Source organism: Tachyglossus aculeatus, chromosome 7 (assembly GCF_015852505.1).
Source record: "Tachyglossus aculeatus isolate mTacAcu1 chromosome 7, mTacAcu1.pri, whole genome shotgun sequence".
NCBI classification, from domain to species: domain Eukaryota; kingdom Metazoa; phylum Chordata; class Mammalia; order Monotremata; family Tachyglossidae; genus Tachyglossus; species Tachyglossus aculeatus.
In genome coordinates, this window is record NC_052072.1 from 52,811,814 (window position 1) to 52,834,994 (window position 23,181).

The 23,181-nt window shown below is 40.5% G+C and overlaps 1 protein-coding gene across 6 annotated transcripts in view; it reads right to left on the minus strand.

The window, feature by feature from the left end:
- Nucleotides 1-23,181, minus strand: part of TRAF3IP1 (TRAF3 interacting protein 1) — a 57,267-nt gene that overhangs the window by 20,609 nt on the left and 13,477 nt on the right. The window contains exons 6-17 of one of the 6 annotated variants that reach the window (XM_038749715.1): nt 22,144-22,224; nt 20,161-20,236; nt 16,347-16,385; nt 16,144-16,248; nt 15,580-15,645; nt 11,832-11,933; nt 4,993-5,013; nt 3,857-3,959; nt 2,020-2,103; nt 1,582-1,705; nt 1,296-1,329; nt 577-653 (exon numbers count right to left, since the gene is read on the minus strand). In XM_038749715.1, coding sequence (XP_038605643.1) covers nt 577-653; nt 1,296-1,329; nt 1,582-1,705; nt 2,020-2,103; nt 3,857-3,959; nt 4,993-5,013; nt 11,832-11,933; nt 15,580-15,645; nt 16,144-16,248; nt 16,347-16,385; nt 20,161-20,236; nt 22,144-22,224 — 912 coding nt within the window. The remainder of the gene's footprint in view (nt 1-576; nt 654-1,295; nt 1,330-1,581; nt 1,706-2,019; nt 2,104-3,856; nt 3,960-4,992; nt 5,014-11,831; nt 11,934-15,579; nt 15,646-16,143; nt 16,249-16,346; nt 16,386-20,160; nt 20,237-22,143; nt 22,225-23,181) is intronic. The other 5 variants (XM_038749716.1, XM_038749718.1, XM_038749717.1 and 2 more) reach the window with 5 other exon arrangements.

The window sequence follows — 23,181 nt, forward strand, 5'->3', positions numbered from 1 at the left end:
AAAGAGTGGAAGGCAGAGGAGAAGACAACAAAAGAAACTGAGAAGGAGCGGTCAGAGAGATAGGAGAAACAAGAGAGGACAGTGTCAGGGAAGCCAAGGTTGGATAAAGTTTCAAGGAGAAGAGGGTGATCTACAGTGTCAAAGGCAACTGAGCGGTCTAGGAGGATTAGGATAGAGTAGAGGCCATCAGATCTGGTGGGAAGGAGGTCATTAATTACCTTAGACAGGGCTGTTTCTGTGGAGTGAAGGTGGGGAAAACCAGATTGGAGGTGATCGAGGAGAGGAAGTGGAGACAGCAGATGTACACAACTCCCGCAGAAAGTTTGGAGAGAACCAGTAGGAGGGAGATGTGGCAACAACTGAACGGAGCTGTGGTGCCAAGGATGTGTGCTGGAATTTTTAGTAACAGGCACTAAATAGCATATAGAATTGGAAGTTTTTATAACCCAATGTGAATAGAAGTATAGGAAAATAAATCGCAAGGGAAATATGAACCTCCAATTTGCTTCAACGTGAGGTCTGTAAAATGTTCATTATTTTGATAAATGTCAGTTTTTAAATAAAGTAATTCATTACCTTGTCTGTGGATTTTGGTGACTGCTGCAGTTTCTCATAATCTTTCTTGGTCTCTAAAATCTTTTTTACAAGACCACCTGTTGAAAACCAATTTTTATGAGTCACTGCTTATTCTTTTGTATGCAAAAAATACCTAAACTGAGTGAAAAAATACATTCAATCCCTATTATTTATTTCTATCCACTGAAAACTGAGCTAGGAGTAACCTTCATAGTCCACAAAAGAGGCTTATAATTTGCTACTCTGACTGGTTTTCACTCTTCCAGTGAAGACGTGTTATAGACTCTAAAGACATGATGGGAAACCTTAATCTGAGAAAAGTGAAAAGAGTGAGGGAAAACTCTCAAAGACTTCTCCAAGTATTATTACTAAACTGCATTCTCTTGTTTTGTAGTGCAACCTAAACTTTCTGTCACTGTAAAACCTTATTTTTGCAGATGCTGACTTTCTCTTCACTGTATCAGGATTAAGGAAGAAAACACATCAATTCAAGAAAATAACTGTTTTAGAGGGTGAAATCCTAAAGTAGTCTTATAGCCTGATGTTTCATTTCTTTAAAAACTGTTATCGTATTCTGAAAAGCGAATCTATTAAAAATTATAAGCATCCCTGAAAGACACATATCTTTTTTTACTTTTACTTGACTTCTCTTGCCTCTGAACAAAACTAACCATTTGTCAATCATGTAAAGACAAAGAAATAAAACTATTAGGCCTTACCATGCTTCTCATCTCCTAACTCCACTTCAGGTGCCTTGATGATAAAAGCAAGAGAAAAAAATAAGTATATAAAAACTGATTATCTCTCTGGTATCTTGTGTATCTGCATGTCTCGAAAAAGAAGCCGCTCACGGCAGAACTCTTGGGGTAGAATTACTTCCACAAATAATTTCAAAATTAGAAAAATGAGTTTATCTAGATAAGACTTCATTTGACTGGCAATGCCAGTACATTTCTAGCCCAATCGTAAAAAAAAAAAAAAATAAAGCTTCTCTCATTAACAAACCATTTCCATTTCTGGCATTTCAGGAATTTGAGGTGCTGCTTCCACGACAAACTGACTATCCTCGTCATCCTCAGAAGTCTGTCTGTCTATGATTAAGTTTGAGACGATTTTGCCGCTGCCTGATCTAAAAGGAAAAAAGAAAGACAATTAGAAATTTCAACTTAGCCGTTAATAAAATGCCAAGGTTATGTTGCAGTCATTGGCTGGTTTTCCTAACTCTCAGTCACGGGATCCATGAAGGGTGGTTGTTCAAGCCCCCAGCTCTATCCCACTACTCACTTTTATCCCCATGTCTCTGGGTTTCACTATGCTGATAAAACACAGATGAAACCCGCCAACAATAAAATACTGGTTAGAAATGCCATTATGTTTTATGAACTTTTAAAATAACGACTGAATAAATGAATCCAGGCTAAGGACTATGCAGAAAACTCGTACCTCTCAGGAACTAACAATTCTGTACTTTCTTGTCGTTTGATTCGGGGAGGAGCTGGTCTGGCACTTCCAGGACGAGGTATCCTTCTACAATGAACAACATGATCCTTAACACCATGACGACAGTGGTGATATTAATATGAATGTATATTTGAAAACCAAAGGAAATAGAGTCACACCTTCTATTGTTATTATTATTATCAATAATACTAGCAATAACAGCTGTTCATAGCGATAATAATTTCATTCATTCGAGCGTATTTATTGAGTGCCTACTGTGTGCAAAGCACTACTATGCGAGTGGGAGGGTACACTACTACAATAAACAGACACATTTCTTGCCCACAATGAGCTTACAGTCTAGAGGGGGGAGACAGACATCAATATAAATAAATAAATTACAGATAGGTACATAAGTGCTGTGGAGTCAGGAGGGGGGAAGTACAAAGGGAGAAAGTCAAGGCGGCGTAGAAGGGAGTGGGAGAAAAGGAAAGGGTGCTTAGACAGGGAAGGCCTCTTGGAGATATGCCTTCAATAAGGATTTAAAGCGGGGAAGTGTAAATTATCCGCCAGATGTGAGGAGGAAGGGTGTTCCAGGCCAGAGGGAGAATGTGGGCCAAAGGGTTGTCAGCGAGACAGATAAGATCGAGGCACAGTGAGAAGGTCAGCATTAGAAGACCAAAGCACATGGGCTGGGTCCTAGTAGGAGAGTAGCTAGGTGAAGTAGGAGGGGGCAAGGTGACTGAGTGCTTTAAAGCCAATGATAAGGAGTTTTTGTTTGATGCAAAAGTGGATGGGCAACAACTGGAGTTTTTTGAGGAGTGGGGAGTGAGAAGAGACAGGAGGCTGGGAGGTCAGCAAGGAGGCTATTGCAGCAATCCAGGCGGGCTACAATGAGTGACTGTATTAACATGGTAGCAGTTTGGATGGAGAGGAAAGGGCGGATTTTAGCAATGTTGTGAAGATGGGACTGACAGGATTTGGTGACGGGTTGAATGTGTGGGTTGAATGAGAAAGAGGAGTCGAGGATAATGCCAAGGTTACAGCCTTGTGAGTCAGGAAGGATGGCGGTGCAGTCTACAGTGATGGGAAAGTCATGGGGAGGACAGGGTTTGGGTTGGAAGAGAAAGTGTATGTGTATAAACGTATTCATTCATTCATTCAATCGTATTTATTGAATGCTTACTGGGTGCAGAGCACTGTACTGAGCGCTTGGGAAGTACAAGTTGGCAACATATAGAGACGGTCCCTACCCAACAGTGAGCTCACAGTCTAGAAAGGGGAGACACAGAACAAAACAAAACATATTAACAAAATAAAATAAATAGAATAAATATGTACACATAAAATAGAGTAATAAATACATACAAACATATATGCATATATACAGGTGCTGTGGGGAGGGGAAGGAGGTAAGGCGGGGGGATGGAGATGGGGAGGAGGGGGAGAGGGAGGAGGGGGCTCAGTCTGGGAAGGCCTCCTGGAGGAGGTGAGCTCTCAGTAGGGCCTTGAAGGGAGGAAGAGAGCTAGCTTGGCGGTTGTGCGGAGGGAGGCCATTCCAGGCCAGGGGGATGAACGTAGATACATACACAAACCTTACTCATTCATAGACTGTTTAATATATTTTGTTGTCTTCATAAAGAGCATTATTTATTTAACATTCTTTCATTCATTCAATCGTATTTATTGAGCGCTTACTGTGTGCAGAGCACTGTACTAAGCGCTTGCACTGTAACATTAATCATGATGCCAAAATTTATGGATAGAACCATTATTTTCAAGCTGTCACCACCATGTACAGTTAATAGAATTTTAAAAAAGTAATTAAAAGAAAGCCAACCTTTCGGCAGAGTTGGCTGGAAGTTCAATTGGTATTTCACTGTTCTCTGTCGCTGCAGGGTTTTCCTGGACAACAGTTCCCACATCTCCCTCTAACACAAAGATTGAAAAAGGACAACACTGAAGAATGGATTGTAAAAAGGCAGTTGTCTTTGGTGTTTTGTGGTTTATTTTTCATTCACTCAATCGTATTTATTCATCATCATCATCATCAATCGTATTTATTATGTGCAGAGCACTGTACTAAGCGCTTGGGAAGTACAAATTGGCAACATATTTATTTATTATTGAGCGCTTACTGTGTGCAGAGCACAGTACTAAGTGCTTGGGAGAGTACAATACAACAATAAACAGACACATTCCCTGACCACAACGAACTACTAAACTCCTTCCTCGTATCCGACAATTACTCTCCCCACCTTCAAGGCCTTAATGAAGGCCCACCTCCTCCAAGAGGTCTTCCTTGACTACACCCTCCGTTCCTCTTCTCACACTCCCTTCTGCATCGCCTTGACTTGTTCCCTCTATTTCCCACTCTCAGCCCTACAGCACTTATGTACATATCTGTCATTTATTTATTTCTATTAATGTCTGTTTCCTGCTCTAAACTATAAACTGGTTGTGGGCAGAGAATGTGTCTGTTTATTTTTGTACTGTACTTTCCTAAGTGCTTAGTACAGTGTTCCGTACACAGTAATCACTCAATAAATATGACTGACTGGCTGACTATCTAGCACTTAGAACAGTGCTTGGCACATAGTAAGCGCTTAACAAATGCCATTATTATTATTATTATTATTATTATTATTATTATTAAAGGCCTTTACATTTATATTTGTCACAGTGAATTAAAGTCAAGATTGGAAAACTAGTAATGCAATATAAGTATAAAACAACAACGTGTTAGGTTTCATAATCAGTTTAGAAGCACACTTTTCTCACTGGTACAATCAATTTTCAACTGATTCAGAAATATGAGTCAACCAGTTCTCCTTAGCATCATTCATTAGCTTTAATTTGGATTTAATGCAACACACTGTTGGAACAGTATTACACAACTGTATTAAAAGACCTATACAAACATATTTTATAATAAGAGCATTTATGCCCACTATAATTCAAAATAATGAATCTTACCTCCATCACTAATGGAGTCACCTAAAAAAAAATTGATACCATATTTAAGTAGTAAATATCCCATTTTGCCACCAGATGAACAGAACGAATTTAAGCAAAACTAATACAGATGTAAAACCTTTCTAATGCCCATCTATCTCACCATACCAATTAGAAATCTGATGAAAAGATTAGCAAGTACACCCATATAATTATTCCCAAAGGTAAGAATATGTATAACAAACAAAACTAAGTAAATGACTCTTTCTGAAAACTATATCCTGAACAAAGATACCACATATTAAAAAAAGAAAATGATGAAAAACCTTTTTTCAATTTGAATATACTATCTTTCAATCTTTGCTTTCTATGACATAAAATCAGTAAGTGGGTTGTTTCAGTTTTGAAATGGGAAGAATAAAAAACAATTTAAAAATGCATTATAAACTGTAATGTGTAGTAAACACCAGGAACTTTCTCATATTCTAAATCTGGATGAACACAGGGATTGAATACTTGATTATGTTTATATTTTTTCACCAGTTATTTAGTCTTGACTAGTCAAAAATATTTTTTAAAAATCTTATTCAATGTACCTAAAAAAGATGAATTCAACCCAAATAGTTTTCAGTCATATCCAGCTGGATACCTCTAAAGTTTTATGTAGAAAAATATATTTATATATGCCATAGAAGCAGCATGGAGTAGTGGATAGATAATGGGCCTGGAAATCATGAGGTAGTGGGTTCTAATCCTGGCTCTACCACTTGTCTGCTGGGTGACCTTGGGCAAGTCACTTTACTTCTCTGTGCCTCAGTTACCTCATCTGTCAAATGGGGATCAAGACTGTGAACTCCACTTGGGACAGGAATTGTTTCCAACCCAATTTGCTTTATCTGTCCCTGCACTTGGTAAAGTGACTAGCACAGAGTACGTGCTTAAAAAAACAAATTTATTATATAATGCATCCTTAGAATAAATCAAGACACTAGCAGAATCACGCAGAAGCCACTTATTACCGAACACACACATGTCCCACTGTTGGGTAGGGACTGTCTCTATATGTTGCAAATTTGTACTTCCCAAGCGCTTAGTCCAGTGCTCTGCACACAGTAAGCGCTCAATAAATACGATTGATGATGATGATGATGTACAGATTGGTGGTGGGAGGGGGAAGGAGAGTGAGAGAGAAGCACTAATCTTCAGATGGCCTGGTGCCCAGTTCATTGGCTTTATGAAAATCACCAACACTTTGGATCATCCCTAAAGCTGGCTGCCACTGTGCATTAATTAATTAATCAACACTAAGGGGTAAACAATACCATGAAGCTTTGAAACTGAACACAAAGTTACACATGCTCTGTCTATGGACGCAAGTAAATCCAATGACATTCCCAGTGTGCTCAGTGATCCTCGGGTGGCGTCCCCTAATTGATCCCAATTAATCAGATGCTTCTTTCTGATGGAAATGGTCATGTGTTATATTTCGGACTCCCTATAATGTGGTATAAAATGCAGGCTCAGTGGAAAGAGCATGGGCTTGGGAGTCAAAGGTCATGGGTTCTAATCCTGGCTCCACCACTTGCCAGCTGTGTGACCTTGGGCAAGTAACTTAACTGCTGTGCCTCAATTACCTCATCTGTAAAATGGAGATTAAGGCTGTGAGCCCCATGTGGGAGAACCTGATTACCTTGTTTCTACCCCAGCACTTAGAACGGTGCTCGGGACACAGTAAGCACTTAACAAATACCATCATCATCATCATCATCATCATCATCATCATTAAACATGGTATGAGTGTTTCAGGCCAAAGGGCTCGCTGCATCTCACTCTGCAGACAAAGAATCATTATATGGCACTATAAAACAGCATTACCATTTACGCTGAATATGGCTGTTATAGGTACACTTATCATTCATGAAGATATTGAAAGTTTATATTCAAATAAAATTTCTTTTGACGTCTGTTCTTGCTTCCTCTGGATGTAAAAGATCTTGTTCAGCTACTTTTCGTCCCTAGCCAAGTTTTGCACTTTGCTAAAGTCGACATGAAATAGACGAAAAATTAAACATTTTGGAGTTGCTGAGAAGCTACTGAGATGTCCTACAGAAAGATGCCAGGCAGTAATCCTCCTATTAAATGACCAGAAACTGAGACTCACCAGTGAATCAACATCCATCATCACCATCAATGATATTTATTGAGTGTTAACTGTGTGCACAGCACTGAGTTATGCGCTTGATCACACAGTACCTTATTATAAGTAATATGATAATAATTATGGCATTTATTTAACGCTAACTATGTGCTATGCTGGGGTGGATACAAACAAATCGGGTTAGACACTGTCCCTGTTCCATGGGGGGCTCACTGTCTTAATCCCCATTTTACAGATGAGGTGACTGAGGCCCAGAGAAGTGAAGTGACTTGCCCAGGGTGATGCACCAGACATGTGGCAGTCAGGATTAGAACCCATGACCTCATGACTCTCAGACCACTACACTACAGAGAAGCCGCGTGGATCAGTGGAAAGAGCGGGGGCTTGGGAGTCAGAGGTCATGGGTTCTAATCCCGACTCCGCCAACTGTCAGCTGTGTGACTCTGGGCAAGTCACTTAACTTCTCTGTGCCTCAGTTACCTCATCTGTAAAATGGGGATTAAAACTGTGAGCCCCCCGTGGGACAACCTGATCACCTTGCAACCTCCTCAGCGCTTAGAACAGTGGTTTGCACATAGTAATCGTTTAACAAATACCTTCATTATTATTATTATTACACCATGTTAATATGTGGCCCAATGGAAAGGGAAGGGATAAAGAATATGCTAAATTTAGCTTCAGACTGAGCAAAGACCAATGGATATTCATGTGATAGTATTTAATGAGCACCTATTAATAATAATAATAATAATAATGGCATTTGTTAAGCGCTTACTATGTGCAGAGCACTGTTCTAAGCGCTGGGGGGGATACAAGGTGATCAAGTTGTCCCACGTGGGGCTTACAGTCTTAATCCCCATTTTACAGATGAGGGAACTGAGGCTCAGAGAAGTTAAGTGACTTGCCCAAGGTTACATAGCAGACCCGTGGTGGAGTCGGAATTTGAACCTATGACATATTGCATGCAGTTCACTGAACACAACACTAGGAAAAATATTTCAGGGAGAGAATATGTCCCTTGCCCCCAAAGGGCTAAATGTCTAAACACTGAGCAGGGAATGTGTCCATTTATTATTATTATATTATACTTAGTACAGTGCTCTGCACACAATAAAATCGCTCAATAAATCTGACTGAAAGAATGAATCAGTGAGCTGGGGGTGATAAGCGCTTAGTACAGTGCTTTGCATACAGTAAGCACTCAATAAATACGACAATGAATGAATGAGTTGGTGATGGACACATAATGGAAAAAATGAAAAATGAAAAACAGTAAAACAACAGAAGACATGGAAAAAGATAAACAGTATGAGTTCTGGAACTACCAAGACAGTGTTTCAGATGTCTTGTTCTGCAGAAAGAACAGTCTTGTAATCCAACAGATGCAAGAGCCACAAAGTCTACAATGGCCCCAAACCCAGGTCAGTCAATCGCATTTATCGAGCACTTACTATGAGAAGAGCACTGTACTAAGCGCTCAAAAGAGTACAATCAGGTCCGCATCTCTTACCCAATCTAGCTTGTAGAAAGGCAGCCCAGGATCAAACTGTGCTTTGGAAGAGGCTAGAGTGCCTTGGCCTTTTCCTGTACTTCAGACTTCTTCAGGCCAAGAAAGACGGACTCCATGATAAATCTGGTGGCCGTACCACTGGCATGTACGCATGGAAAGCCTCATTTTCAAATAGATCCAGCAACCCACAAAAAGCAGTTGGGCACTGGATCTTCTTCTCCCCTCTCAAAGGAGCTATTTGCAAATCAATCAATCAATCAATCGTATTTATTGAGTGCTTACTGTGTGCAGAGCACTGTACTAAGTGCTTGGGAAGTACAAGTTGGCAACATATAGAGACGGTCCCTATCCAACAGTGGGCTCACAGTCTAGAGGGGGAGACAGACAACAAAACCAAACATATTAACAAAATAAAATAAATAGAATAGATATGTACAAGTAAAATAAATAAATAGAGTAATAAATATGTACAAACATATATACATATATACAGGTGCTGTGGGGAAGGGAAGGCGGTAAGATGGGATGGAGAGGGGGACGAGGGGGAGAGGAAGGAAGGGGCTCAGTCTGGGAAGGCCTCCTCGAGGCCTCGAGGCTCTCAGCAGGGCCTTGAAGGGAGGAAGAGAGCTAGCTTGGCGGATGGGCAGAGGGAGGGCGTTCCAGGCCCGGGGGATGACGTGGGCCAGGGGTCGACAGCGGGACAGGCGAGAACGAGGCATGGTGAGGAGATTAGCGGCAGAGGAGCAGAGGGTGCGGGCTGGGCTGTAGAAGGAGAGAAGGGAGGTGAGGTAGGAGGGGGCGAGGTGATGGACAGCTTTGAAGCCCAGGGTGAGGAGTTTCTGCCTGATGCACAGATTGATTGGTAGCCACTGGAGACTTTTGAGGAGGGGAGTAACATGCCCAGAGCGTTTCTGGACAAAGACAATCCGGGCAGCGGCGTGAAGTATGGATTGAAGTGGGGAGAGACAGGAGGATGGGAGATCAGAGAGCAGGCTGATGCAGTAGTCCAGACGGGATAGGATGAGAGATTGAACGAGCAGGGTAGCGGTTTGGATGGAGAGGAAAGGGCGGATCTTGGCAATGTGGCGGAGCTGAGACTGGCAGGTTTTGGTGATGGCTTGGATGTGAGGGGTGAATGAGTCGAGGATGACACCAAGGTTGCGGGCTTGTGAGACGGGAAGGATGGTAGTGCCGTCAACAGTGATGGGAAAGTCAGGGAGAGGGCAGGGCTTGGGAGGGAAGACAAGGAGTTCAGTCTTGGACATGATGAGTTTTAGGTGGCGGGCATACACCCAGATGGAGATGTCCTGAAGGCAGGAGGAGATGCAAGCCTGTTGGGAGGGGGAGAGAGCAGGGGTAGAGATGTAGATTTGGGTGCCATCAGCACAGAGATGATAGTTGAAGCCATGGGAGCGAATGAGGTCACCAAGGGAGTGAGTGTAGATTGAGAACAGAAGGGGACCGAGAACTGAACCTTGGGGAACTCCCACAGTAAGGGGATGGGGGGGGGGGGGGGGGGGGGGAGGAGGAGCCTGCAAAAGAGACTGAGAATGAACGACCGGAGAGATAAGAGGAGAACCAGGAGAGGACGGAATCTGTGAAGCCAAGGCTGGATACAATTTGAGGAGAAGGGGGTGGTCCACAGTGTTGAAGGCAGCTGAGATGTCGAGGAGGATTAGGATAGAGTATGAGCCGTTGGATTTGGCAAGCAGGAGGTCATTGGTGACCTTTGAGAGGGCAGTTTCCGTGGAATGTAGGGGACAGAAGCCAGACTGGAGGGGGTCGAGGAGAGAGTTCGTGTTGAGGAATTTGAGGCAGCGCGTGTAGATGACTCGTTCAAGGAGTTTGGAAAGGAATGGTAGGAGGGAGATGGGGTGATAACTACAAGGTGAAGTGGGGTCAAGAGAGGGTTTTTTTAGGATGGGAGAGACATGGGCATGTTTGAAGGCAGAAGGGAAGGAACCAGTGGAGAGTGAGCAGTTGAAGATGGAAGTTAAGGAGGGGAGAAGGGACAGAGTAAGAGATTTCATGAGATGAGAGGGAATGGGGTCAGAAACACAGGTGGCCAGAGTAGCACTTGAGAGGAGGGAGGAGAGCTCCTCTGAGGATACTGCTGGGAAGGATGGGAGAGTAGCAGAGAGTGTTGAGAAGGGGGGGCTGGAGGGGGGGGGGGTGTGAATTTGGGGAGGTCGGACCTGATGGATTTAATTTTATTAATGAAGTAGGAGGCCAGATCGTTGGGGATGAGGGAAGGAGGAGTGGTTGGAACCGGGGGCCTGAGAAGGGAGTTGAATGTACGGAAGAGCTGACAGGACTGATGGGCACGGGTGTCAATAAGGGAGGAGAAATAGTTTTGTCTGGCAGAGGAGAGGGCTGAGTTAAGGCAGGAAAGGATAAACTTGAAGTGAACGAGGTTGGCATGGTGTTTAGACTTTCGCCAGTAGCATTCGGCAGCTCGAGCATAAGAGCGAAGGAGGCGGACAGAGGCAGTGATCCAGGGCTGTGGGTTAGTGTTACGAGAGCAGCGAATGTGAAGGTGAAATGTGAAGGTGTTTTAAATGTTTTATTTGCTGCCACTAAACATTAAGCCTTGAATATTACTGTATTCCTACTGCAGTAAATCACATCTCCTCCAAGAGGCCTTCCCTGACTAAGCCCTCCTTTCCTCTCTCCCACTCCCTTCTGCATCACTCTGCCTTGTTACCTTTATTCATCACCTTTCCCAGATCCACAGCACTACATATCAATAACTTACTTATATTAATATCTGTCTCCCTCTCTAAATTATAAGCTCGTTGCGTGTGGGGAATGTACCTGTTTATTGTTGTATTGTCCTCTCACAAGCACTTAGTACAGTGCTCTGCACACAGAAAGCACTCAATAAATAAGACTGATTACTGACAAATCAATCAATCACTCATTTATTGAGTGCTTACTGTGCGCAGAGTACTGCACTATGTGCTTGGGAGAGGACAATATAACTGAGTTGGTAGACATGTTCTATGCCCACTACAAGCTTACAGTCTAGAGGGGGAAATTAACACTATTAATAGAAATATGCTAGAATAATTCATTTTCATGGAAGGAAGGACAACCCCAATGGAAATGAACCAAGCTAAGCTGCTGGTACATAGCTTTGCTGTTGATGTTTTACTGAAGAAGACTGAATGAAAATGTTCTGTATTTGCTTACCTTTCAGTTTTGCTGCCAATTCTAGCTCAGTATTCTCATGTAGTACATTAGCTAATGTTTCACCTGAAACTTTACTTGTATCATTATTAGCTTCCTTTCTTCCTAATATAAGATAGTGGAGAACATGAGGTTAAAGCTATAATCTAATTCAGAAGTAATGATGAGGCATAAACAGCAACAGCACATACTATCTATACGTAGCCTCCCATGGTTTGAAGGAGCTCCTTAAATTGGATATTGTAAGTTTCTAAAGAAAATTCATTTATTTAGTCAACTAATATAGCCTTGGCTAATATAAGCATCTATGATATTTTGTTCATATAGTCAAATTTTACAATTGTGCCTTTAACCATTAAATATTTTTCATTTGAGTGGTAAAATATTTTTCCACTTATATTCTACAAATATAATACAAATATAATCTATCAGATACATGTAAATCTATGAATACAGCACATTCATATATCTTTGGGAGCAAAAGCTACATAAATTGCCTCACAGGATATACCATGAACAAACTGGCAAGAAAACTTTCATCAGCATTATGTACTGGATTGACAGGATGCCCAAATTGCAGGGTTTACTAATATTTGAAACAAACCTTAAAATATTATTCCTATAGTTTATAAAATTAAAACTTTTACTTTCACAAAATACTGCTTACGCTATCGCTCTGGATCAATCAGGGGCTGATTTATCATACTATCTTGAACCACATTAGAATCAGTATTTAGGAAATTGTGAGTAATTATCAGGGTGGACAACATCCTATGAAAAAGAAATCACTTAAATTTGAGGGTATGAAACATCTTATAATAATTGAAGTGTTTGCAATAATTTGAAGTTGACTGTTTTTGTTATGATACTTGCTGAGCAATAAATGATGCTTGTTGAATAATAAAAAAGGGAACACTGCTGACAGGTATTTCCAAACATAAGGGCTACTTAAACTATTTTGAATTAAACATGTTGGGAGAGCCATTTGACAGAAAGACTAGCCTGGTATGCTGTAATCAAGAAAGAAATAATTCTTTTGGAGAGAGAGCCTCAAGAAAGGCAAAACAGCATCAAACACTGACAGTGTGTCAGCAAAATTATTTAGGTGTGTATGTTATATGCAAATTTCCCTTCAGTAGTGTCACTTTCAAATATTCATTCATTCATGCATTCAATCATATTTATTGAGCACTTACTGCATGCAGAGCACTGTACTAAGCGCTTGGGAAGTACAAGTCAGCAACATATAGAGACAGTCCCCACCCAACAATGGGCTCACCGTCTAGAAGATGGGCTCACAGTCTAGAAGGATTATAATGGCATTTATTGAGCGCTTACTATGTGCAAAGCACTGTTCTAAGTGCATTAATATTACCTCTTAGTATTAATGTTATGAATATTACTGCTTATCTATTCATTAATTCACTGACATCTTTTCTGCACAAAAATGTGCTCAGGAAAAACTAACATTGGTCAAATCCACTGTCTTTGCTTGGAACTGCAAATCTTCATTATTGTTCCTTTAAGACTGTGAGCCTCATGTGGGACAGGGATTACGTCCAACCTGATTTTCTTGTATCTACCCAAGCACTTAGTAAGCCCTTAACAAGTACCACGATTATTAGTATTATTATTACTGTGGGCTTGGGACTATGAATCCTATGTGGGACAGGGACTGTGTCCACCCTGATTATTTTGTTTCTTCCCCAGTGCTTAATACAGTGCTTGGCACATAATAAGCACTTAACAAACACCTTAATTATTATTATTACCATTATTGTTGGCACACAGTAAACACTTCACGGAGAAGCAGCAGGGTGCAGTGGAAAGAGGCCGGGCTTGGGAGTCAAGAAGATCTGGGTTCTAATCCTACCTCCATCACTTGTCTGCTGTATGACTGTGGGAAAGTCACTTAACTCCTCTGTGCCTCAGTTCCCTTTTCTGCAAAATGGGGATTCAAAACCTGGTCTCCCTCCTACTTAGACTTGAGCCCCACGTGGGACCTGATCACCTGGTAACTATCCCAGTGCTTAGTACAGGGCTTGGCACACAGTAAGTGCTTAACAATTACCACAGTTACTAGTACTGATACCAAAGCCAGGTGGAATGACATTTCATTATTGATTCTTTTAAAAACCTCAAGTTAACTCCTTGTGCACTGCCTTCATCCCCAACCACAAGAAACACAAAATGATATGCACTTTAGACTGTGAGCCCACTGTTGGGTAGGGACTGTCTCTATATGTTGCTAACTTGTACTTCCCAAGTGCTTAGTACAGTGCTCTGCACACAGTAAGCGCTCAATAAATACAATTGATTGATTGATTGATGAAATAACTAAAGAGCACCATGTCACTCCTCTACACATCCACACACGTCGCTAAACCTATTTTCCTAAAAATCAACCAAATATGATATCAATAGTATTTTTTAAACTTGGTATCCAAAACTAATCAACCTCCATCTAAAGTGAGAATCAGATTCTGCCCCATCTGAGGAAAGCAGATTTTCTATACGGACAAAAGTAGGGCAGAAGTGTGTGTCCCCTTTCAACCCGATGTTACAGAGAGTCCTATCTAATGCAGTAGAGTAGTACATAGTTTAACTGAGAAGCAGTGTGGTCTGGTGGATAGAGCAAGGGCTTGGGAGTCAGGAAGACCTGAGTTCTAATCCCAACTCCGCCACTTATCTGCTGTGTGACCTTGGGCAAGTTACTTCACTTCTCTGTGCCTTAGTCACCTCAACTGTAAAATGGGAATTAGGACTGTGAGCTCTATATGGGACAATGACTGTGTCCAACCTTATTAGCTTGCACCTCCCCCGACGCTTAGTACAGTGCTTGGCACATAGTAAGCACTTAACTAATAACACTAAAAAAAAATGGAGGAAATAGTCTTGGAGGTGAGAGCAAATTCCAAAAAATTATTCTGTTGATCTGACTATGGCAACTTCTCTCTAATATCTCTTCAACTTATCTGAAAGAAACAGACAGATGGGTTGAGGGGAACAGAATGAGTGGCAATACACTCCTACTTTAGGCAGACGACGAGGAAAAGGGTAGTGGGAAGTGTTTTTCCATTTCTTATGCCTCAAAGGTAAGTTGTCAATCCTTCAGGAACAAAGGGTGGGAGAATTGGGATCAATGCTTTTAATATAATAGTGTGTTGCAATTGATTTAAAAAAAAACCCTCTCCTAGTCAAGAAAGCAGAATGCCTAGTAGTTGGAACACAGGCACGGGAGTCAGAAGGACCTGGATTCTAACTCTGGTTCCACCACTTGTCTGCTGTATGACCTTGAGCAAATCACTTAACTTCCCTGTGCCTCAGTGACTTCATCTGTAAAATGGGGATTAAGATTGTAAGCCCATGCAGGGCATGGACCGTGTCCAACCGGATTACCTTGTATCTATCCCAGAGCTTAGAACAGTGCCTGGCACATAGTAAGCCCTTTAACAAATACCATTAAAAAAAGAAAAGAGAAGAGAATACCAGAGAACCTAAAACTCAAGTTCCATTTACAGCTAACAAGTTTACTACAATTGTAGAACAACATTCAGGTGGTACATAATTTTGCTGTATTAACAACGCATCCAGTCACTTCTAACCTTAAATAAAAGCAAAAAAATTTGATGAGTACCAAGGTGGAGAAGTAAAATAGAATATGTAGCAGCATAGGAACATGACTATCAATATGAATGGGAAATGAAATCATTCATGTCAAAGTTTAACATATAAAATACGTTTTTCTTACCTAGCTCTTGTGCTGTAGCTTCCTGACCTGGCTCCTTCTGAAGCCCAGACATCACTGTATCTGAAACTTTAGCCAAGATATTATTACTTTCCTTTCTGGCTGGCAGCACTCTTTTACAGTATAGGATTCATTAATATATACAGCTTTTTAATGGGATTACTATTGCAATATCTAAATTAAGTAATTGCTGGTGGGCCACAGAGTTCTAATAAAGCCACCTGAGCATAAATATTAAAATGAATATTAAAAGACAAACTTTCTAGAAGAGCACCATAGCCTAAAATTCTCCTCAGACAACTGAAGAAGCTCTGAAACTTACTGATATAAGCATAGGTACTGAGAAAAAAGGGTTCACAAACAGAATTGACATTTCATCTCTACCTACATTTGAAACTAGGCAGAAACCTATCAAAGCTCTAGGTTCACAATATAAAACCGCAATCTGGTACTGAACCTCATAATAATTCACTCATACTAGTTGCATGGAGAATAAAACACAGGCATTACTTTCTATATTTCAGAAATTTAACCTATCCTTAAAAGATTGAAATAAATGAATCTTACCTAGCTGTTTCTCTGCCCCCTCCTTAATAACTTTACCATGGGAAGAAACACTAGGCTTTTTTTCAGGGGAAATGCTAGTTGCATTGTTTCTAGAGTCTTTTCTTCCTGGCATGAAATTTTGCAATGGAGACAGGAATTAAAAATTACACTCTGAGATGCGTTAAAATTAACCAGAGTTCAAATAAAATATCAAATGCACTTACTAACTGCGGGGGGTGTTTTAGTCTGCTGTAATAGTGTACCTATGAATAAGCAAATACTGTTATATTTTTGCAAATATTTTTATTTTACTTTTAGCAACTGCTAATTGTAATTAATACTATCAAAGACATTCACAGAGATGATAACTGAAATTCTGGTAATACCCATTTAACATTTTAGAGTAGGAAATGGAGAGTAAATGTCACAGCAGAGGGATGATCTAGACAGCAAATTGCTCCGAGCAAATTTTTCTTTCAGCCTACCAATGACTTCCAGTGTGTGACCTTAAGGCAATGCTCAAAATCTCAAACAACTGTACAATGGAGATATTTTCCCTTCTCCTGAAAGGTGTGACTTGGGATAATAAATAAACGATAATAAATACAGCCTTCTAACTAGAGAAGTAAGTGCAGTCTAGTGGAAAGTGCATGGGCCTGAGACTCCAAGGAACTTATTCTAATCCTGGCTCTGTCATGTGTCTGCTGTGTGACCCTGGGTAAGTCACTTAACTTCTTTGTGCCTCAGTCACCTTATCTGTAAAATAGGGATTAAATCCTATTCCCTCCTGTTTAGACTGTGAGCCCCATGTGGGACAAACTCTATTTAATCCAGTGCTTAGAACATAGAAAGTGCTCAGCAAGCACCATTATTAGTATTATTAAAGTGTAATTATTCAGGGCTGCAAGAAAATTATATTGACCCATGATAAAGTAATAGAATCAAAAGGAATGCTCTGGAAAAAAGTGGCAAAAACCAATTTGCCAGGAGCCTTTCCAAAGCCAGTAATTGAAGAATCTAAAAACAAATGTTCAGCCAACCAATTCCTACATCATCATTATTGGCAGAATTTACAGAACATCTTCTGTCTGCAGGGGTCCCATGCCCTGTAATAGTACTGGAGGTAGTCAATAATGTTCATCATCATCAATCGTATTTATTGTGTTCATGACACAAACAGTTCCTCAAGATTGTGTCTTCAGTGGAAACCAATTTTCTCACGGGACCAATATTATAACTGGGAAAATGATTCAGGAACCAAGGTGAGATACACTATTTTTTGCCAAAATTTCCCAGAGTTATGTGCTCAATCAACTACAGATACGTACAGAGCTCCATTAATGTACTTGTATTGAGTCAGAGAGGTACAACAATAGGTTACTCGACTTTTAGTTCACTGGAAGTAAAATGGATGCCTTGATCTACACTTGGGAATCAGTTAACTCCCCCTTCCCCAGTCCCCAAGTCTTCCCTCCTTCATCCTCTGGCCTCCATTATATTTCCCTTCTACCCCCACCTTTTAAATTACTTTCCCATTCCCTATGGTTCCTGAGCAAACTACTTATCCCTCTCCTCAACTGCTTTCACCCCCCGACCCCGAGTGAGTGCCATAAAGGAGACTAGTATTTTAATGTCAAAACCAATGTATTACAAAGCTAAAACCGGGGGTAAATTTACAAATTTGATAAGTGCCAATCATCTGTATGTCATCTGCATACTAGGTATTTGGAAAGGTTTTTGAAAAGGTACTTTGAACAAGTTCTAAGTATCAGCGCTTAGAACAGTGCTTTGCACATAGTAAGCACTTAATAAATGCCATTAAAAAAAAAGTACTGCAGGATATTATAAAAGTCATGCCCTCTATGCTTGAGATGCTATGATATCTGCTCAGTTGATGGAACAGCCTCTACGATGATTCCAGGTCCAACTAATTACTAGTATTTCTGTCCTTAGAGACTGATTATATCCTTCTCCCCACCAAAACCACCCGCCGATTTTAAAGATGCATTGAAAGGACAAAATGAATATTAACCAGTGCTGCAGTACAGCATATTTATAATGAGCTTTAACTTCAAAGCATCGCTTTTGAGAATACTTTTACTTTAGATAATTTACAATGAGAAAAGTACAGATCTTGGGAGAGCAGCTTCTAACATGGTAATTATTCCAAAGGAAGAAATTAGAATGTTTGCCAGGGGAAAAAAGGATGGACTCATCTATCCTATAAATAAGTACATTTGTTTTCAACAATGCCTCAAAATATTTGCAAAATTTTCACCAGCTGTCATTTAATAATTATTTTCCAAGTAAAATCATTTTAGTTATTATTATATTATTATATATTTCATATTATATAATTACATTATATATAAGTGCTTACTATGTGCCAAGTACTGTTCTATGCAGCAGAGTGGATACAAGAAGTTCTTCCAGCAAAAGAAATTTAGATTTTCAGCTATTTTTTTTCTCTAATCCAGCATCATGTTGAATGAAATATGAAGATGATGCGACTAGGAATGTCTTGAGAAATTACAGATAAAGGTATTACATATGTTGCAAAGTATAGGTATAGGCCCCCCAAAACAACATAAGCCATTCTCTGCACTAGTCAGAAGCCTAAGGAAGAAAGAGGGGGGTGAGAACCACAGATTTGCCACAAGGGTGCTTGGTTCAAGGTTCATTTTTCATTTCATTTTCAATAGTCTAACCTAGGGGAAATGGGAGTCAGAGGATCTGGGTTTTTATCCCTGCACTACCACTTGCTCGCTGTGCGACCTTGGTCAAATCACTTATCTTCCCAGTGCCTTTGTTTCCTCATCTGTAAAATGGGGATTAAATACATGTTCTCCCTCTCTTTTCGACTGTGAACGCCACATGAGACAGGGATGTGCCCAAGCTGATTCTCTTGTATTTTTTCCAGGACTTACTACAGTACTTGGCATATAGTAATTACTTAGCAAACACTAGAATTATTATTAACTATACTCCTCATGAACCTCCAGTGGTTACCCATCCACCTCCCCATCAAACACAAACTCCTCAACATTTGCTTTAAAGCCCTCCATCACCTTGCCCCCTCCTGCCTCACCTCACTACTCTCCTACTACAACCCAGCCTGCACACTTCCCTCCTCTAATGCCAGCCATCTCACTGCACCTCAGTCTCATCTATCTTGTCGCTGACCTCTCGCCCACATCCTGCCTCTCGCCTGGAATTCATTCATTCATTCATTCAATCATATTTGCTGAGCTCTTACTGTGTGCGGAGCACTGTACTAAGTGCTTGGGAAGTACAAGTTGAAAACATATGGAGACGGTCCCTACCCAGCAACGGGCTCACAGTCTATAAGGGGGAGACAGACAGCAAAACAAAACATGTAGACAGTTGTCAAAACCGATGCCCTCCCTCCTCATGACAGATAATTACTCTCCCCAACTTCAAAGCCTTATTGAAAGCATATCTCCTCTAAGAGGGCTTCTCTAACAAAGCCCTCTTACCCTTTTCTTCAACTCCCTTCTGTGTTGCCCTGGCTTGCTCTCTTTATTCATCCCTCCTCCCAGCCCCAAAGCACTTATGTACATATCTGTAATTTGTTTATCATCAACATCAATCGTATTTATTGAGCGCTTACTGTGTGCACAGCACACAGTTTATACTAATGTCTGTCTCCCCTTTTAGACTGTAAGTTCATTTGGGCCGGGAATGTGTTTATCATATTGTATTCTCTAAAATAGTTAGTACAGTGCTCTGCACACAGTAAGGGCTCAATAAATACAACTGACTGACTGCACATATTAACTGGTTACTACATGGGATTAGAATGACAGAATGTGAGTTGGTGAGAAATGATCGACTTCACTATTTGTTCTGAAGTGGCCTTACTTTACTACATACAACACAGCTGAAATTCTAGGAGCACTGGAGATTTATTCTAACAGACATTAAAGCTAGTTCCACTTACGAACATTTTTAGTACAAGCAATGACATCTCATCCACCACTCAAGCATTTCTCGAAAATAAGCATCTATTGGAAGTACCTTCTCCTAAAGCTTTGGATCGCCGTCTTGAAACTTTTGTGACCACTGATCTAGATGTTTTTGTAGAAGTTTCAGCCTTAAAGAAAACAGAAAAAAATTGAAATGGTAAAGACATTTTTAAAAGGCAAGACACTTCTTTGAAGAAGAAATCTGACAGAATCACTTTAACAACTTTGTTAGATCATGTAGCTTTGAGTTCTACGAAAAAATCTGTCTTGATTAGATTAGCCTTAAGTCTGACTCTGTCAATGGAGGCAGGTTAAGGTTCAGTTTTCCAAAGAAAATGAAATAATTTCAAATTCTCCAGTCAACTCTGCACTTCTTTTCAAATACGAGTCTTTCAATTCCTCCGCACTCTGTATTGAAGAAAAAAGATCGCTATTTATACTGACCATAAAGAAACACTAAGAATGCTTTAGTACACATCCTAAAGGGGAACTGCAGTTGAATAAAACATACTCTTTTAGTGTGGAGAGCCTCCTGACTTCAGTCTACATAAAATGACTACTTTCTCTTTCAAGGAAGTGTATCGGGGAAGCAAAAGAAACAAGAAAAAACAGCCAATAAGGCGATTAACAGCTTAGAACACTCTTGCAGAGGAAAAGAAACTACTAATGCATACGCCATTTCAGTACTCCGCTGGTCAGAAAAGGCGGGAAAGGAATGAAGAAAGGCGACCGGGAACAAATATGACCAGCAGTGTAGGGGCATTGATCGATTAACTCTATGGGCAGTGAAATAGGAATGGGTGGTGCCAGCTTTTTCACAGAAAGCGTCCTGAGGCAAATGGAAACCCACCATCGCCACAAACTCCTAATAAAGAGAAGCAGCTTGGCCTAGTGGAAAGAGCACGGGAGTGGGAGTCAGAGGACCTGGATTCCAATCCCAACTCTGCTGCATGTTTGTTGTATTATCTTGAGCCTCAACTGCTTTATTTGTAAAATAGAGATTAAATCCTACTCCCTCCTACTTAGACTGTGAGCCCCATGGGGGACAGGGACTGTGTCCTACCTGATTAAAATTGTATCTACCCCAGCATTTGGAACAACAGTGCTTGGCGCATAGGAAGCATTTAATGAGTACCACAACTATCATTATTTATTTTCTATATGGCTTGATAACTAAAAAAAAAGACTCCTAGAAGACACCTTTAGTAGGTTCTAGTCTATGTAGCATGGTTACTAAAACTTATGGCTGCTCTGAAAAGTTTATTGAAATCCTAGCTGATTTAGCAATGTAAGCTCATCCTCTAGACTATAAGTTCACTATAGGCAGGAAACATGTCTTCTAATTCTGATGACCTGTTCTCTCCTAAGCTCTTACTTTGTACAGTGCTCTGCACATAGTAAGCACTCAATAAATACCACTGACTGATTGACTGCACATCAAAATTGAGGGACCAAGTCTGATCCTTTCCTCATTACAAATGGAGCAAACCAGACCAGTATATTAGGACCCATCCATCGTAACCTAGTCTATTAGAAACAGCGATACTGAAAAATTCAAAATGAAATCTGAAATCAAAATATGGTTCTTGTGTTCTAGGACCTGGGGCTCAAAGTCTAAGTCAGAAGGAGAAGGATTAATCCCCATTGTACAGATGACATTCAATTCGCCTCATGGAATAAATTTTATATAAAACTCAGGCTTTCCGTCCCCGGCCTCTCTCTCGCCTCGCCGATCACTGAACGAACCCGTCCCCGGACGACGGGTGACAGGCTATCACATAGCAGACTCACATAGTAGACAAGTGGCAGAGCTGGGATTAGAACTCAGGTCCTCTGACTCACAGGCCGGTGCTCTTTCCACTAGACCATGCTGCCTTACTTTTTTTTTTACACTGCAAATTTATAATAATTATAAACTAAGCAGACCTGTTTTTAGAATCACACAAATTTAAGCATTGCAATAATGAACAGAAGTTCAAGATTACATCACATTAGTTAAATACCTAACTTTTTAAAGTTACTTTAGAATATTTACCTCTTTATCTGGATGAGGTTTAGCTTCTTTGACAGGTCCCGCTGAGACTTTTGTAGAAGGGGTCTCCTCGGAGCCTGTGGACTACAAAGTGATTACAAAAATCTCTCTTTCTAAACACTGGAATAAAATGCAACATCTAAAAACACGTGGACAGAGTTTTGAAAAACAATGATCATCATTTTTTTATAAATCAAAAAGCAGGATTATTTAAAGCACTTGCAGTAGGTCTATTTTTCACTCTTGAAATACTTCCAAACACAGATTTTCAAAATAATCGCTCCTGAGATAGATTACGTGGTATGCCGTCGAATGCTGCTAGACCACAAGCTCTTTGAGGACAGGGATTGTGTTTACTATCATATTCTACCAAATGCTTAGTACAGTGCCCTGCAGAGTAAGCAGTCAATAATACTGCAAGGGGCTCATAGAATCAATCCCCCTTTTATGGATGAGGGAACTGAGGCACAAAGTAAAGGCACTTCCCCAAGGTCACATAGCAGTCAAGTGGAGGAGTCAGAATTAGAACACAGGACCTTATGACTCCCAGGCAACTTAGAAAAAAAAATCCACTTGTCCCAAAGAGTTCCAAAGGTAATCCCAATCAATATTCACATAACCCAAAACAAGATTCCCTTTACTGTAAAGCTCCATATGGGCAGGATGGGTCTACCCACTCTAATGCATAGTACTCTCCCAAGCGCTTAATATGGTGTTCTGCAAACAGTGAATGCTCAATAAATACAACGGATGGATTGCAAAAGACAGATTAACACAAGTGTGCTCTGTTACCAAGAGTCTTGAGAGCCTGTGCACGTCAGTCAGTGATAAGCTGAATTTGGTGAAACGGTGACTCAGAGTGAAGATTCTTGGAATTATACATGTGTAAGGAGTTTTCTCTTCAATCTTGGTTTCCCTAGACTCGACTGTAAAGTGAATGCTAATATTCTGAGACTAAAAAGGGAATCCAGGTTTCTCCAGTCCATAAAATGTAGCATCTCTGGTGATAGGGTTGTTTGTGCAAAGAGAGAAAAAGATATC